At 43.3% G+C, this 18,131-nt stretch overlaps 2 protein-coding genes across 2 annotated transcripts in view; both read right to left on the minus strand.

Annotated features, from left to right (window-relative positions):
- The window catches only part of LOC125718645 (protein S100-A1-like), a 217,968-nt gene that overhangs the window by 121,250 nt on the left and 78,587 nt on the right, over nucleotides 1-18,131 (minus strand). The gene's annotated exons all lie outside the window — the stretch shown is intronic.
- Nucleotides 1,013-8,201, minus strand: LOC125718630 (hepatocyte nuclear factor 6-like). Its single transcript, XM_048992552.1, has 2 exons — nucleotides 7,067-8,201; nucleotides 1,013-1,602 (listed from the first exon to the last, which is right to left on the minus strand). The coding sequence occupies exons 1-2, from the start codon at nucleotides 8,115-8,117 to the stop codon at nucleotides 1,301-1,303; spliced, it is 1,353 nt and encodes a 450-aa protein (XP_048848509.1). The 5' UTR covers nucleotides 8,118-8,201; the 3' UTR covers nucleotides 1,013-1,300.

Here is an 18,131-nt window from a genome sequence, read left to right on the forward strand (position 1 = left end):
TGCCACTAGGCTTAAACAGGGACGCGTTCATCACCAGCGATGATCACTTGTGGAGGGGTGATGAGGGTGGGGGGTGTACATCTTTGGGGCAGGGGGACCACTGGCTTTTTCTTTGGTATAAGGATGGGATTCTACAGCTAAAAGGTCCCATCTGGAAAAGTCTATCTGATAGTTTCACACAGACATATACATCATCAAATAAATAATTTCACAGACAAGTTGATAAATAAGGAAAACAAGAAATAAATACATAAATACTGTAATAAATACTAACTCGGTAGTCCAGAATTAGTCCTTTCCTTTAAAAAATGGCTACAAGGACATGCGTTGGAAAAACAAACAGAAAAGTAAGACTGTCCAGAATACCAAAATGGCTGCCAATGGTTGTCATTGCCATCCAGAGAAATCTTTGTTCTAGAAAAGAGAACTATGTGCTTGTAGGTTGAGATGAAGGAACCTCTCTCCTCCAGACTGGGGAGAACCTTAGACAGAAGCTTCGATAAACTCTGTCCATCGATCCCAGACCACAGAAGGAAAACAAATTCAGTAATTCAGTAGCATAATATCACATAGCCGATATGCCGTATCTTTGTCTATCATGTAAGAAGCAAGGAGGATCTTCCTTCCCTACAGCTTTAGTCCTGGTAGAAAGTCATCTTTCGGTACTGTTAAATGCAGACATGACCTCATAATACTGCTAAAAAAACCAGGAACTGAGGGCACGACTTTCCAGATCTAAAGGTGGGGAGGGTTGAGGTTAACGGGAAGGTCAGTGAAGAGGAAACGGCCTTCGGCTTGGGTCTAACTGCGGCCTGGATCTTCGAAAATAATTGGTTTCTGCCGAAGTCATCAAGGTGCCTGGATTTGTTTTGAAGCGCAGCCACCAAGCGTCACATGATCAAAGGAGTGTGAGTTGTCAGGGAGTCAGTGTGCCTGTCTGTTTCTTGGTTGTCTCTTTGGTGACAGTTGATGTAGCACAAGAAACCAGGGTAAACCAAGAGACCCCCCCCACCCCCCGATAGCAACATAGTGTGACATTGTGATAACTTTGTTTCAGCAATCATGCCTCCTTAATGGCAGTCAATAGGACGAGCATTTTGTCAAAAGTCTAAGACGACCTTAAAAATCATCTGATGGTCCATCTTGAATGAGGGGTGACTTTCTTTGGTTTGGATGTGCTGAGATGGTCTTTAAAAAGAAGGTTTAAGAAGAAAGCAAAGGTCTCGTTTGTCTTGGGGGAGTTAATCCTATTGGCTGGTCACTTAACCCTCCATTCCCAAGACCCCGCCCCTATCTCCAGTCATGCTGTGCTGCAGGACACCGCGGAAGTAGAGCCGCTGGACCCTGTGGAGGAGGGGCGACCCTCATCGGCCCACCGGTCCAGGTTGCGGCGACGGGCGTTCATGAAGAAGTTGCTGACGGTGGTGAGCTCCAGGCCCAGCTGCTGGGAGATGGTGACCTGCAGGTCTTTGGTAGGCCTCTGGTTCTCCCGGAAGATGGCCATGAGGGTGCGTCGCTGGAGGTCCGTGAACACCAGCCGTGTGCGCTTGGGCCCCTGGTTCCGCTCCAGCTTGCCCTGGTCCTGCTCCTTCCGCTTGCAGGCTGTGGCCCGAAAACATAGGGAGGCCGACGGTTCAGCACAGAACCGCACAGGAGGGAGAGGAACAGACCGTTACGAAGATAACTGAACAGCAACAGCAGAATGAATACAGGCTGGCGAAACCACAATAAGTTACCCCTCATGCAGATATGCTTCAGCAGTTAAATACAAAGTTCCAGGAGCTTCCTGATTATTAAAATATTCAGTGATGCAACTGACCCATTACTGGATTATGCAAGATGGATGGAAGTACCTGCAACGCCACACGATTTGTCTTTAATACGTCCTGTTTGGACACGAAAATTTTTGCTTGGTATACGACCTTTGTTTGGAATACAACTCGCTCACTAGAACTTGTATGGGTCAAAATGAGTCACGACGCCGCACGCTACCCTTGTTTACCTCTCGAGTCAAAGCCACGACTGGCCACGAGCGTCAGTACGCCAGTTGCTACCATTCAGTGAACAACCCGGACTGTAACTCTCTTTTCATTTATTTCATCTAATTGCTTTTGTATTTATATATTTTAGTATTAAGCAGTATTTACATAATTTTATACAAGCCCATCAATGTATATATATGCCAATAACAATAGGATTTTTTTTCATGGGAACGGATTAATCATTTTCCCTTTATTTCTTATGGGAAAAATTGGTTTGGTACATGTCCTGATTGGTATAAATCCAAGGATCTGGAACAGATTAAGGATGTATACCAAGGTACCACTGTATATTAATTAAACATCCACGAAACTGGTTTCAGAGACAAATTACCACATGATTTCTCATAGTCAATTTTTTTCGTACGGGGTGATCATAATCATTCCTGTATTGCTATTGGTCAATCACTGTTGGGGATTGGCCAATAGACAGTAGACAGCCCATTTGTTTAGTCGATGGCCTTGTTACCTTCTTAAGCTTGCCCATGTTTAGGTAAACCTGCTATTAGTGTTCGTCCAAATGTGTCATAATTGTACCATTCATTGTGGTAACTGCTGAAATGCGCTGGTGGGAATCTCACACTTGTTGAGAACCAAGGCTGTGTGAAAAGAGAAGTAGCAGCAATGATGTGTGGATGGCTTACTCTGACCTTCTGTAGTGAACATCGTACACACACCTTTCCCACTGTCAAGCTGCCCTTCAGCCACACATACACACACATACACACACACACACACACTCCGTTGCTGTTACAACAGCATCCTCATGTGGCCACTGCCCGTAACCAACCTGCCACCCCGACCGAATACAACGCATCATTCACCCCTCATTATTCCTCATGAACGTCATTAGCAAAGGCCGCTCATTTATTTACTATCCAGACGTTCGACATGAGAGATGAGCTGAATCCAACCAGTCCACACAGCAGTCACAGCTCACTGGACTCTTGTATATTCTGTCTGCTCCAGTGCTGACCTAAATGCACTCTCGGAAAGGTCTTGATCAGCATTACCTAATAGCTCTGACCAGAGTTTATTTTACTGATGCAAAGGAAGACAAATGGCTATGTGCGTGGTGTCCACCAGATGGCAGTATTCCGCTTCCAATGTAGAAATACATTTTTTTTATTCCATATTCCTGCTGGGTAATAAAAAGAACGCGGACTGGTGTTTCTCCAGCGTTCAACATGCTGATGGGCAAATCCATCATTTTACACCGGGGTTCTTACTGGTTGTCACTACAGTATTGGCCAATCAAGTTGAGGCGAACCTCTGGTGCCGACAGTGAGGTGCTTTTAGAGACACAAACTGGAATCTGACAGACATACAGGAGTAATTAAGATACGCTAATTACAGCTATATGGTGCGGGGAAAATGGATAGACTTACTCCCACGCATCGCACTGACATCAGCTGCTCTTTCCCTGATCGCAGTCGAACGAGTGAAAAATAAAACGGAAGACATATGATATCTTCTGTTGCTCACGACCGTTGGCATTAACATATAGTCGATACGGTGTATCGGAGATAGCCTTACAGGATATCACTGGAAGGAATAATCGTATTGCAAGGATATACTTTACAAAACGCGCGATCAGTGGGATAAAAACAAATCAATGCTGCATGCCTATGAATCTGGCACAACAGACACCCAAAGCAGGACGAGGCTCAGCCTAATCACTGTAGCGCGGCTCAGTCAATTGCAGAACTACACTCGCAGGCAATTAAGTGAGCGAGCTAACTGGCTACTAATTAAGTTTAGAGCAGAAGTCCTCAAGTAACAGTGTGCTTTTATAGTCTTCGGAGAAGTAAGATGCCTTGACGGTAATGCATGTAAGCAAACTGTTTCTTCCTCGGTTATTTTCCCTTTAAAAATCCACGTGGCTTTTTAAAGCGAACACTTAAGTGAATTCCACACTGCACCTCAACAAACAATTCATTAGTATCTCATTATTAACAATAATGACTGTAGCTAGTCCAATTTGCCATTTGTTAAAATGTACTTGTTTTACTCGTCTAATATAACCCAGCAAAATAACCTCAAATGAATGTAATATAATAACTGTATAAATATACAGTAACTGTATCAGAAGCTGATCTTTCAGCTCAGACGGACTGAAACACGGAGCCTCTCCTCCTTCGCTTCTCATCCCCCGTCCAAGCATAACAGCAGCCATTAAGTAAATGCTTCCTTATGCTGTAATCATCTGTAAAAGGCCCCCAATTACCATGCTATAAATCGCCGGGGCTGGGGTACAAACAGGGCGACATATACACCCCCCATAGGCTCCTTATGATAGTAGGAATGGCACCTAATCATGATGTATGCTCCTGTCTCGTGTTGGTGAAACGTGATCGAAAGCCCTTCCCTTAACCTCCAGTCAGCTACCACCAACCCAGCTCCCCCCCCACCCCAATGCACCACCTCTCTCTTCCCCTCTACCACCACCCCCACCCTCCAACCTCCAGCTCCCAACTCCCCCCCCCCCACCACCCCCTCGTCCACCCCCCACTGATGTCTCGGGCCATGGGCTGATAGAAATTATTGATTAAATCTGTGCAGCTCAGACTCTTCGCCCCACCGATGGAGCTTAACCCCTTCACTGCCACCGCCAGCGCTGCTCACAGACGAATAAAAAATAATTCTCAACCACAACAGAACCTATGGCGCCCAACTTATCATCTTAAAGGATGCCCATTGTTAATCTTGCTCTAGGAGTAGGCCGAAGCCCACTGACGTCCATTGCTTGAATGAAAACGGTCAGTGAAAACGACTAAATCTGCACCACTACCAAAGCCAGGCCCCCTGCCACTGTCTCTGGCTCTCGGACTGCCCCAATCGCAGTCCAAACACGGCCCTGCCATCGAAGTTGACCAGGATCCTCGTCACTCTAAAGCTGCTGGCCAATCAGACAGCCAGAGTTGATGATGATTCCCACTGCCGTGGCAACGGAGGTAAAGCTGTCAAAGAGGAACACCCGAGGCGGCCTCAGCGGGTCTCCCGTTCGCAGGCCAGTGGGCAGCGTTAAGCCCTTTTAACTCAGCCAGCAGTTAAGACTCCGGCCGCCTGTGGACCGGGAGGACCGGCCGCCCCGCATGCTAATTCGGGTCGGGCTCGCTTGGCGCATGCAAGGTGTGTGTGGGCACTTTCCCAGGGAAATCAATAGCGCTTGGTAATTAAACAAAAGGGGGTCGCCCAGCAAGAGCAGCCCTCCTGGAAAGTGGGTTACGGAGGGAGACTCGTGCAGCTGGCCGCTGTGCCGCGCTTGCCGCTGAGACGATTGACCCGGCTTTTTTCTGCAAATCTCAAAATATAATCGATGCCTCCCAATGATCTACATCTAAGCTCCCAAAACACCCAAGGAATTCTGAGTAAAAACAATGTGTAGAAGTGTAACTTGAGTCTGGCAAACACTAATTAAAATGTATGCATGTGTACCTTGTACAACAAATGCCTGTATATCAGAGTCTTATATGTTGTGGTTTTTACTTATCGTTAAAACTACAACATCCAGAGTACCATTTAATGAGCTGCCCTGTTATAACCCTGCAAGCAAAAAAGATAAACAGCAGTTGTGACTTTACGTGTACGAGGTGGAGGGGATCGACGATGGCAGTCAGTCACAGATGACGGGGTGGCTGCCTCGATTGATTAGGTAGTGTCCAGACCGCAGTCCGATGTAATGCGGGTTTCGGTTATACCCAACGTGGGCATGATATCGCCTCGTAAACATGTCGCATGATGGCGGAACTGTAGAGGCCTGTGCTGGGCCAGAAGCCAGACACTGCCGACCCCTCAACGACAGATGAAAAATCCCAGCAGCTCCACCTCTTCAGTGGGGTTTGAGCTCACGGCACAGGACCGCCACAGGACCGCCACAGGACCGCCACAGGCCAGCCCCGGTCTTTTGTGCGGCCGGCGAGCGAGCAGCCTGCCAACCAACGAGACAGACGCCAGCCCCTCTGGGCGATTCTCATATTTCACTGTTTCTCCAGGCCTTGCCCTCCTCTCCACACTGGATACCCCTCCCAGGCCCCTTGAGTGGTGCAGTGCCTCACAGGCCCCCACTATCGAGAGGACATGGAGGACAGAACCTGGAGGCTCAGAAATGGCCGACTTCACGGGAGCAGCTGAAATGACTGAGGAAATATTCTCTTTTTTACAAGTTGACATTAAGGCCGCACAGATTATGACAGCGCTCTGATTTCCCAGGATAAGAAGGACTAGTAATGATGTCTGCAAGGTTCCAGGTGTTTATTCTGGGAATACAGTAACTTTTCTATAACCGAGTATGATTTATTTAAAGACTATTGACCTGCAGATTGTTTTGGAATTATGAAGGGAGAAATTACTTTAAACAAAATTTGCAGTTGTTTGAGCTAAAATGCATTTATTTTAGCGAATGCCACTAATTTTGCTCTCGGTAAATATACAAATTACCCATGTATCTGTGTCAAAGAAAAAAATACACACACTGAAACATCATTAACTATGGCTTATGCTAAAATACTTGATTTGCTGTAGTACACACATTTCCTGATATTTTGTTCCAGGGACCAGGACTGTAATTACTATATAAATACATGGGACTGTCTCACCTTGGTTGACATAGCAACATGGAATAATCATTGGTACAGGCTCAGTTGTAGTGAACAAGTTGTAACAGTATCTCATTATGGTGCTTTGATGTCACTGTTCTCCCTGTCACTACTGTCCTACCTGGCAAGGAAATGTGTTTCTTATGTGACTCAGATTTTCAAGATGGAAGCATTGGGAATCACATTGGGAATCACATTGGGAATCGGTCAGCCCAAACATGCATGACGATCCCAGTGAACACAGGGACAACTTGGGTCAGGACAAAGATGGCTGTCGTCAGGACAACGGTGCATTTGTGGTCACCAGCCAGGGAGAGTGAAGTAACACAGTAGACAACTGAGGTGCCCATACCAGTTAAACGTGAGTTATACTTTTCGACCCTGAAATCATGGAAATCAAACGAGGCTGGTGGTTTTTGGGCCTCCTACCTTCTAACCGCAGTGTGGCCATTCTCTGGAACTCGGGCTCCTGCAGCCAGCGGGACATCCTCTTGAAAGTCTCACGGCCGGATTTGAGTTTGCCCCAGGGCTTGGGGTTGCGCAGGAGGTCGGAGAGGGTTCCCTGTGAGCGGCAGAGCACGCGCTCGGCAAAGATGGCCTGTGGGATGCTGTAGCGCTTCAGCTCTGTGATGATCCTCTGGGCCACCTCCTTGGTGTTGATTTCCTCGCCACCGCCTCCGCTGCCTCCGACCTGGAGGCCGGGAGAGACGTCCTCATTCAGAGGCGAGGCGGAGGCACGCCGACTCAGAGGGTGCTGCTGATAGGGGTGCCCATACATGGGCGCTTGGTGGCCATGTGAAGGGTGCTGGGAGACTTCCATCTTGCTCAACTGGTGACCCGTGTCACCCAGTGGCGGGGGGGACATCTCACGCACGAACTCTGCCGTTCTGCAGAAGATGTTACCGCCACTACCGCCCAAGTGGACCTCGTAACCGCCGGGCAGACTCTGGCTGCTCCCGGGGTTGGTTCCCATGCCGGCATACCCATGTGGAACCACCCCCACGCTGGCGCCGGCAGTCGGGGGAGACAGGCTCGCCGGCATGGCCAGATCTTTGCCATAAGTGTTGTAGAAGTTTCCAGCCAGACCCCGATCCTCGCGCATCAGCGTGAAACTGCCGATGACGTTGCTGACGGGCAGGCAGGAGTGGGGGTGCGGGTGGTGGTGGTGGGGGTGCGGGTGGTGGTGGTGGGGGTGCGGGTGGTGGTGGTGGAACTTCTCCTCCAGAGGCTGCAGTGGAGTCAGCGTGGTGTAGGTGCTGCTACAGCCACCCGGGGGCTCGGCCCCGTAGCTCAGCGACGACAGCGAGTGCTCCAGTCCGGGGGGTCTGTGCTCGTGGCCCTCCAGGGACATGGATGAGCCCCCCAGCGGGGGCCGAGGGAAGGCGGTGCTCAGATCCCGCGCGTGCAGCATGGCCCTGCCATCCTCGCCGTGCGCCAGCTCTCCGTGGCTGTGCACGGACATCTCCCCCATGATGTCCATAGCTCCTCTGACTCTGTGATGAATACCTCTTTTGTTTACCCACTATTTCAGTGCCTCAGTCTGCCTTTCCCCAGCTCCACTTAAATATAGATCTATTGATTATTCATTAAATGGATTTTCAAGTTCACGAACTGATAAATGACTGATTGACCGGGGTGTCAGTCAGCTGGTCAGTCAATCATGCCAGTTTCTTAAATCTTAATCTAAATCAGATTTCGCACGGCACAACAGTGCCAGTAATTGCAGGGCTTATATGTTAGTATTGGAATCGTTTTTTTAAACTATATTCTTCATTTTCTTGGCAAAGACCAGTGTTGCTTGGCAGCCTGTGTAAATGAAAAAGAAAGTTTTTTTTCTTACTGTATATGTAAATTACAGTATAAGCACGAAGTGCAATTAACAGTTAAGTACTCGATCAGAATTTAACATTTCCTTCAATGTTGCATTTTCATATCTCGAGTTTTGAGCCATTGTTTGAAGATTATAAACATATCGATATTTAATAAGCCCATGCAGTTCGGGACAACTACAATCGCGCATGTAGCATTTTAAAACCATTATTTCTTCATTTAGTAAAGACGTTCATATTGTTTACATTAAAAACACGTGTATCCCGTTATACTCCTTCTGGTAATTTATGCGAATATTCAATATGCATTAATTATCCTGCTGGTGAGATCACAGCTTGTTTTGGCTTCCTTACCTTGCAACGCGTAGGGGATGAGCGAAGGCGATAATGTATAAAGTAGCAGAAGGTAGGTGTTTATTTGGATTTGTAGACGCGTCGAAGACCAAATGACACAGACCGATCTCTAATTGGAAAAAAATCCCTTATGGTCCATTGTAAAACACGGGAGTATCCGCGCTCGTCCTCGGCATCTTCCTCAGCCTCTTAGTGTTTCGACTCCCTCAAGCTTTTTCTCACCTTCAGCTAGCCTCACTAGCAACACGCAGTTGTTGGGCTCCAGGTTTTAAAGAATAGATGGATTCGAAACACCCGAGAAATAAAAACGAGACGCCAAATGATCGGCTGCGGACCCAGCGCTGCCCTTCGTCGTTAGGTATTTTAGGTCGAGATCGCCTCACTCTCCTATCCCCTGTCCGATCTTTTTTCGCTTCCTTTCCCTCCTTCATGTGATTTTTTTGCCTGCGCTTTTTGCCGCTCTCCCAGCCTGTCACTTCATTGATTTCCTCACCAACTCTTATCTCTTCCCTCTTCCCTTCTCTCTTCACTCTTTCCTCCGAGCTGGTTTCAGCGCGTCACTGGCTTAAAAATCTGACAGATGTGCTTGGAAATTCCAAGTGCCGTTAACCCTTTGCATGCCGCGCAGCGCTCCGAAGAGGGGGCTGGGTCCGTCGGGCGCGGTAAGGACAGCCCCTTTCCTTTAAACCCGTCTTATCAGGTTGCTCCCTAACGGGTTTAAAAAAAAAAAAAAAAAAAAAAAAAACAGTCGTCCCTTTAATAATACACATTATTGCATATCCTCCATGAGCCCTCCATTTTTATTTTTTAGTTACTTTGTTGTTAAATAGCAAATTTATTATAACAGAAGGTATCCTAAACAGTTACCCAAAAAGGACATCAACAATACGTACATTTATAGTAAATTGTAGGTACATGGACTATATACATTATTATACGAACAATGCGAACAGAAATTATTGCTATAATTGTTTTGGTTTGTTGTTCACCCAGCTTCATTTCGATTATTTCTTGGTGTATTTATGTATGTAGCTAAATTATTAATATTTTATTGGTTATCTTGTTGTTATAGTCGAACATTTGTAAAATCAATCGACCATTATTTTGTACACTTGTTTCAGTAGAAAATGTGTTTTGTATAATTTATCGGGGCTAATCTGGTTTACGAGACACTGACTGAAGACATATAAATAGTAAATATAATGGTATAAAGGGACATTAAATAGCAAACAGTGAGTTCTGAATTAATAAGAGGCTCCCGCGCTTCATACTTGAACCTGCCATACACAACGAAAATGACCGAAAACATTCAATGTGACCGACCTAACAAACCCACAATGCGTTCGTTCTGTTACCATGACAAAACCTGTACCTCTGCCGATCGCAAGTATCCATGTGAACTGGACATTAACCGGAGAGGGAGGAGGTTTATACATGGCATACTAATCATACCTAACTGTCAGTTTAATTTTCAAAGACGACCAGTTCTGAAATATTCCGAGTATAGTCTTGCGCGGTGTGGGACTACAGCCGTTCCGGAGCAGATGCTGCCTTATCGATCCGCGCGCGAATGAGTGGGGAGTGAGATATATGTATGGGAAGGGTGTATAGCTGGAGGTAAAATGGTCAGTGGCTCTTAGCATTAAGAATATAAAGCACCTTTTTGGGGCCTTAAGGTTAAAGTTCATCTTCTATGTCGGTAAAAATCCGTCAGAAGTCCGTCGACACCTGATTCATTTTGCTGCATTCTAAGACTTTGGACTGAGCCTCCAGAAAACCGGAACTATATGTTACCATACCTTTGTTCCATTGTCAGTTCAGCACAATTATACTTAATGGAAATACAATTTTGTTGACAACAACAACCACAGCACCACCACCACCAAAAACAATAATGATAATTATAAAATTTCTGTTTTTATTTACCGTTCATTTAGAGATATTTCCAAACTGCAGCTGGATCAATATTACAAGTTGTTGTTGTTCGCAAACCTTCTAAAACACGTCCCCCCGTGTGATACGCTATGTACAGCGTTTCATGATATTTGTATAAATAATGCAGATAAAACTCCGGTGAAACTGAACCTAGTTAATAATAATAATAAAAATTGTTATCGAAACTTTCAGTTCAGGGTGAGTATATTTTTATATTAAAACCAAAAAGTTCTACTGTACAGCTGTACATAAACACATTCTATTAAAGTGTTCGATTAAAACAAGCAAATTCACTGTTTTTGTTTTTCGTTTTCTGGATAATGTAATTACGTTTATTCGTCGAACGGCCAAGGCTGAAACACAGTTGTCACCTTTAACCTTGTCTGCAAAGGGCATCAAGACTGCGGCCAGTGAGCCAGTGTCGCGAGCCGCGCAGATGGAGAGCAAAAGGTCACTGGACACTAACAGGCGAAGACAGAATCTTCAAGCCTTATTTTAAAGTATTGTGATAAGCTGGTAAATGTTATGCAAAATGGGCACGTAGAAATATTCACATTTGAAATAGAAATAATATTACAAATACAACCCCCTACCCCATTTACTGGTAAGACTCCTCGTAAACCGAAGCAAGTTATAATTAGATAAATAATAATATCGGTGTCAACTGCACGGAAATCTTGGTTATCCCGCAAATCGCATCAAAATTTCATCATTTCGAAACTTTCAATGCAACTATGATTGTACGGGGTTAAAGACAGCGCAGTGCAGCAGCTCGAGAAAATCAGCACTACGAATACCGAACAGTTCCTTTCTATGACTACAGCATACACTGTAAAATGCCCTCATTCCATTTCTAAGTATGCAGTTTGTTTAAGTGTGATATGCTGCTTGTCGTAACAATCTTTACGTTAATACTTAACTACAGATAGGAAACAAACACATCAAAATCCAAAATATATTACAAATACCTTAATATTACAAATACATCACCTTAGTTACGTTGGTAAATTATGTGTGGTATACATCCACTTCATATAGGTATATTAGACAATTAGCCTGCTATTACTACTGAAGACGTCAGGATACATAACAACAGAAATTGTGCTTTTCTATATTCTTAAATTACTGACAGATAATCGATTAATTCTCGTTATGAAAAAAAAAACGCACAAGGTTCTGAGGAGGCCTACTCGTTATGAACACGCCGACTTAGATGTACAAACATTCAGTGTTCACGGCCTGAGAACAGATTCCGTTACTATTAAAAGAAAAATATGCTTATTGAATCCAATCCCCAATCCACGACCGGTAATCTCAATTGACTATGACTGGGTGAAATATTGGTTATATTACACTTCTGTATGCTAGCGGTTCTATGTAAAACAAGAGTCTCAAAACCAGCGCGTTAATTATTTACCACCATTTCAATGAATGACTTTTAACTACCTAGTCTACCGTCTTCCTGGTCTTCTCATATTGTCCAAATGACCTTTCTTTTAGGGGATTCAAAGGACGCTAAGGGGACGTTAAATGGCTGTTTCCTTCCTTTTAAACGCGCAATCTGTCGCCGTCTTCATATACTAAGACATAGACATTACAGATGCTTAAGTCTGAATGTGCTCATCCCAGCCATATGTGAAACATTCACGGCAGGCAGACCAGTAACGATTACCTTTGCGATTCGTTTCTTCTAGTTTATTGGAAGAAACCCGGATGTATGCTATATTTTAATAAGAAATATGTTACAAAATTGTAAAAAAATAATATATATATATATATATATATATATATATAAGAAATCAATCACAAATAAATCCCAATAACTTTAACTGGACCGAAACCCCTTTTTTTTTTTTTTTTTTACAAATTATTGTTTTAAAAATTGTCAAATTTTTGGGTTTCACGTCTTGTCATCATAACTAGCATTAATATATTTGTATATGCTCCGAACTGCAAAGAAAATATTAACTCAAACACTACAGCTGCAAAAACTACACCTGTGTAGATAATTCCAATATCGTTTAGTTGATGTAATTTCAATGTTGAGAATCAAATGTAATACTACATAAAGAAGTAATACGTAAGCTCAATTAATAGTTTATGTATTATACTATCATTATTTTACTTAACCACAAAACATTTTTGAGCTGGTGTATATCACATGGGGCACTATTCACTTGAATTTAAAGTTATATTCTAACCATTTCCAAAGCTTATACAAACTAGATAATTTTGATAGTTTAAAAACCATCGAATATCATTAAGTTTTAAATGATATTGTTTTGACACTTCTTTTTTTACTTTTTAAATGTATATCTTAATAGTATATATATACATTAGAAAAAAATATATAGAATACGTATCTACTAAGCCTACTAAATAAAATGAAAGATATTTTTTTCAGTTTTCTCCCTGCTACTTAAAATATTTTTACGTATATAAAAATAGGTTTTTTATTATTAATATTAACGGAGGGTGCAATTTTTGTAAGGCAGAACACTAAACAAAAATTGAAACGAGGAGAATATGATCGACAAGTATTTCTTAGCATTAAACATTTTCGAGTTTCAATATGCAAAAGCAGGAGGTTAAAATGCGAATGCAACAAAAGAATCCTCGCGCCTTACACAAATCGATAAAATCAATGTTTCCTTTACAAACTACCTATAGAGCGTCCAGCATTAAGAGGAAAAAAAACGTTCACATGGTAAGGAAAACAGACGATTACAAAATTATATTTTTAAGATATTTTGAAGATGAAAATATTTCGGCAGAAATATTTGACCGGGCGTATACAGTAATGAATTAATGGCATATTTTGTGATAAACCTAAATTAACTGTATTCTTAAAATTTCCAAAGTAATTACATGCATTTGATTATCCTCTCGTCATAGCTTTAATCAAACATATTCTTCATAATGTATTTTTATCTGTCTGTGTAACGATTAGTCAGTCCACTTTGAAAGTGTAATAATTCTCGTTTCACCGAAAAATCCAATATTTGATACACGCATTCGAATTTTTAACACAAGCTGTTATAAAGGGAACGTGAAAATACTGAATGAGTATGACAAATGAATAGGCCTATATTAGTAATACAGAGATATGACTATAGAGCAAATAGATGTTTAGGGTATTTTGAAGGAATGAAAACAGACTCATACAGAAAATACAACTGAAAAGAACAACAGCAACAGGTTTGCGATACTGGAAACAAAACCACGAATACCTGGTATCCAAGGGTTAAACTCATATTTACGCACAGCCTTCCAAAGAAATTTCGACGAATGACAGTTGAATATTAGATTCGATTACTTGGCGATTTGAAGATTCATCTGTTTCTATCAAGCAGAAATACGAGGCTAAAATATTAGGTCAATTAATATAAAACTAAAGATATATTGCCTGGATAATGTCTGAGCGTAATTTACATAAATCTCTGCTAAGATGCATATAAAAGACACAATTTGCTTCAAAGTTAGAACGCAGGTATGGCATAAGAATTTCTCTATGAAAACTAAAGGTTCGACGGCAGACTGTTGTGGAAAAAAATCTATTAAACTGCTGGCAAGTTAGAAGTTATTGTGAAAAAGTTATGTGAACAAAGTAATGAATACTTGAATAGATGCCATGGCTTATTGCTTTCCTAACTGCGCCCAAAGCCCCTTCGTTGGGGACACGTGGCACAAACAATCGTTGTCAGCGGACACCCGCCTCATTTGTATTCCGAGGCCCCATGCAGAGGCATATCTCACGCTGGAAAGGCCCCAAGTATGTGACGCGTCCTTCTCAATTGGCATTAAAGCCATTCACGACGGAGTTTAAAGCATGTTAAGTATCTCCCCATTGATCATATCGCTCGCAAAAGATGCCTCGGCCTAATCATTTAAATATTTTTTATCCCCACCCTGTAATACCATCGGCACGAATAATTCGCGAATTTCCAGTGAGACTTTAAGACTGTAATAGATGCCGACACCAGTAACAGACCAACGTAATATCTACTGTTATAATTTGCGTAAAGAATAAACGTATAATATAAATACTATCTATAATAGTTATAATGCTATACCTACCAATTATTGATGTTATTGCTAAAATCCTTGAATAGTTTCTTGATCTGCTATGTTTCCAGAGTTAAATATGCAAATACAATATAAAGCATTACCGAATACCTAATCTGTGATTAGCTATATTTGTAATTGAAACAGGACCGCGCGCGCACACACACACACACAGAACTCAAACTGATTTCATAATTCTATGTGTACAGTATACCAGCATTTATGTAGTATATAATACTCTACCGGGCTGGCCCCCCATCCAGGGTTGTTCCCTGTCTCGTGCCCATTGCTTCCGGGATAGGCTCCGGACCCCCCACGACCCAGTAGGATAAGCGGTTTGGAAAATGGATGGATGGATAATACTCTACCTGCCGTTTATTGGTTAGATTTATGCTGTAATTTGACCGAGATATACGCGCATTTCCTGAACTTTCGCGATACAAACCCAAATATTCAACATTAAAGGCGTTGAAAGACTACTGTCGAAATTGCTGTGCACGGAAATACTGCCTTAGACGTTATATTTTAGCTACATAATTGGGGTTGACTTATGAAATGACAAGTATCACAATTTTTCAGGCCGTATTCGACCCTGATATCTAAAATTACCGATAAGGCACCCCTATGCGTGTTTTCCCACGTAAAATGGCAACATCTTCAATATGACTCTGGATTTTAAATAACACTTGTCTTGAAGAATATTTTTCGGGCTACAATTACATTTTTTTAAAAACAATATAATTTTTTATTTAAGTAGCATACATTCGATGATCTGATAGTAGCGCTGATTTATATTTGGCCAAAACAGTGACACTGACAGCACGCACGGTCCAAAGTCGCCGTAAGGGAAACGGGAAGCGAAACAGTCCACAAATATCGGGCAATTAGGTGTTATAATAGAGAGAATCATTCGCGGGCTAAAACGACTGCATTTTTCTTGTAATCTCTACAAGTGTGCCTATAAGTAAACGACGCGTTTGACCTCCTTTTAAGCAATCATCATTACTTAACCTGCCCGTGCAGGGATGCCGCACTGCCGGCCTCGGCGCTGGGAGATAACAGGGGTGAAATTGAATTAGCATGCTCTCCATTTCTCTTCATCTCTCCGACTCCCCAAACGAGACCTCAGACGTCGGAGGACCCTGAGAAATAGGAGAACCTAAAACGAACTCGTTAAAAGGGAGTGGACAAATTCATTTAAGGGCATGTCGCCTTCCTTGGCCCAACTACCGGCAATTATTGTCTCAGTTTCTGCAGACTCCCGGAGACACAGGCGCCCGGATTGGAATTAACGGCGCGCGTAATTAGTGCATGTAGATTTTTTCCCCTGGAAACTTCACCCTAAAACAGACAAAGGTGCCTGACCTCGTATTTCTCAAGGGTAATTCTACATGTTATATATATTAAACTTAAAAGGAACACCCAGTTATTGCCATTAGAAAGATAAACGCACAGTTATTTCGGGTTTTATGTTTTTAAAATAAATAAATAAAATAAAGCCAGCTGAAATGTTTTGTAAAATTATGTGGATAGTATGGTATCAGGTCACTCACTATTAATCTCACATAAAAATAACAAATCTACAATTAGCAGCAAATTTAAATGCAGGTCGCAGTTATATATGTTTATTTCCTGCAAATAAACATAAACACTAAAATACTGCAAAATGTCTCTATAGGCAAAGAATAGGTTTCCGAATCAAACAGGGATGTAAAACAACACCCAAAACATATTTTGTTTCCTGAGATTCTAAGAACACTGTGCTGCCCCATTGCATGGTGTCCTTAACGGGTCCTAACTGGATGTGACCTGTCACAGGGATATGGGCGACCGCCTGGATGCCTGCTGGGTTTTTAGCCCTGCAAAGCTGAAATCTATGGAGCCCCAGAAAGCCTTAATCTGGCAGAAAGTCACAGATTTTCATTTACATATGAATACAGTATGACCGTCATTACTGTTGCGTCTTTCGAAATATTTCACGAATGAAAAAACTGGTTATTACTGATGTCTTCTACCGTTTGACCAATCAGCCAAGATCCGCAATTTAAGTTAAACGATGACATCACTTCCTCTAGCCAACTACTCCGCAGTGTTTCTGCTAGTGCCAGGAGGTGATGTTTAATGCAAGCTGACGTCCCATTTTATGGTTTGACCCTTCCTGCCAAACAGGAGTCTTAAACATAATGCTAAATGACACAGAAAGCTATGCACATCTGCAAAAGGTTCAGTAAAATTACCTTGGGCCTGAAGATCTCAGGAAATATCGCAGAGAAACATGCTTTAATACATGTGGCATCTCATATGTGATAACTCGACACGCGTGTTATTGAACATGGCTGATCTAGAATAAACACAAACCATAAAGATGGAAGTACTGCATTATTTAAATGCTGCATTAATGGAGGGTGGTTTCCTTGCTAATTAAACCTGAGCATTTACAATCAAACAGGAGATTGTAGTTCAATTATTTGAAAAAAAGTACTTGGGCACTGTGGCAGAAAAGATAAACCTGAGAAATGAGGCAGGGGGATGAGAGCTGTCTTTTTAACACCCCCCCTGATTGGCTTTAAATTGGGCTCGCCATTATTCCCCTTGCTGACGGCCGCCCATCTCCCGTCACACGGTCTACGTCCTCGTCGCCGCGGCACCATTTCCCAGACGAAGACTTGTCCCCCTTCTGCCCACGACCTCTCCCCTTCCCGTCGGCACATGATACCCCCCCCTCTTTAGAAGCAGAAGCACCAGCAAAAAAATAAATAAATAAGAGAAACAAAAAGATCAGCTTAGATTTCTGCATCAACGTGCCCCTCGTTCCTGATAACGGCTGCAGCAGAGGCGGCAACGGGCCGAAAGGCTGCATCCTCCGACGAGCACGTACCTGCGCGTTCATCTTCAGTCCCACACCACCATGTCCGGACCCCTGTGGGCCCCCATCAGAAACATACCGCCATGGTCGTCCACCTTCGGAGGATCCAGCCCGATCACGGAGCCTCTTGTCCCGTCAGCCGACAGCAAAGATGAGGATACAGCTGGGCTGAGTCCCCCCTGACCCCCATGGCCTCACCTAACCCTCGTCCAGAGTCTGAACCTCTCCCCCCCCACCTTCTCCCGCCTCCTGCAGGCTCCAGGCCGGCCTGGCCCCCATTTCGGCACGTCCGCTCCCCATGCCGTGCTGAGCTGCAGCCCTGCTCCTCTCGCTGGCAAAGGGACTCTGCCTCTCATTCTCCCTTCTGTTTCCCTCCGTTCTCTTTTTAATCAGCATGTTAATAAGAAAGGTAACTAATCAATACATTCAATGGCAAGGCCCCGGC

Source organism: Brienomyrus brachyistius, chromosome 23 (genome assembly GCF_023856365.1).
Source record: "Brienomyrus brachyistius isolate T26 chromosome 23, BBRACH_0.4, whole genome shotgun sequence".
In the NCBI taxonomy this organism is placed as follows: Eukaryota; Metazoa; Chordata; class Actinopteri; order Osteoglossiformes; family Mormyridae; genus Brienomyrus; species Brienomyrus brachyistius.

Bases quoted from the DNA above. Each gene is read 5' to 3' on its own strand.
- LOC125718630 (XM_048992552.1), bottom strand. From the start codon at position 8,117: ATGGACATCATGGGGGAGATGTCCGTGCACAGCCACGGAGAGCTGGCG. The intron at 1,603-7,066 runs GTAGGAGGCCCA...TTCGGGCCACAG, and splicing joins GGCCACACTGCGGTTAGAAG to CCTGCAAGCGGAAGGAGCAG.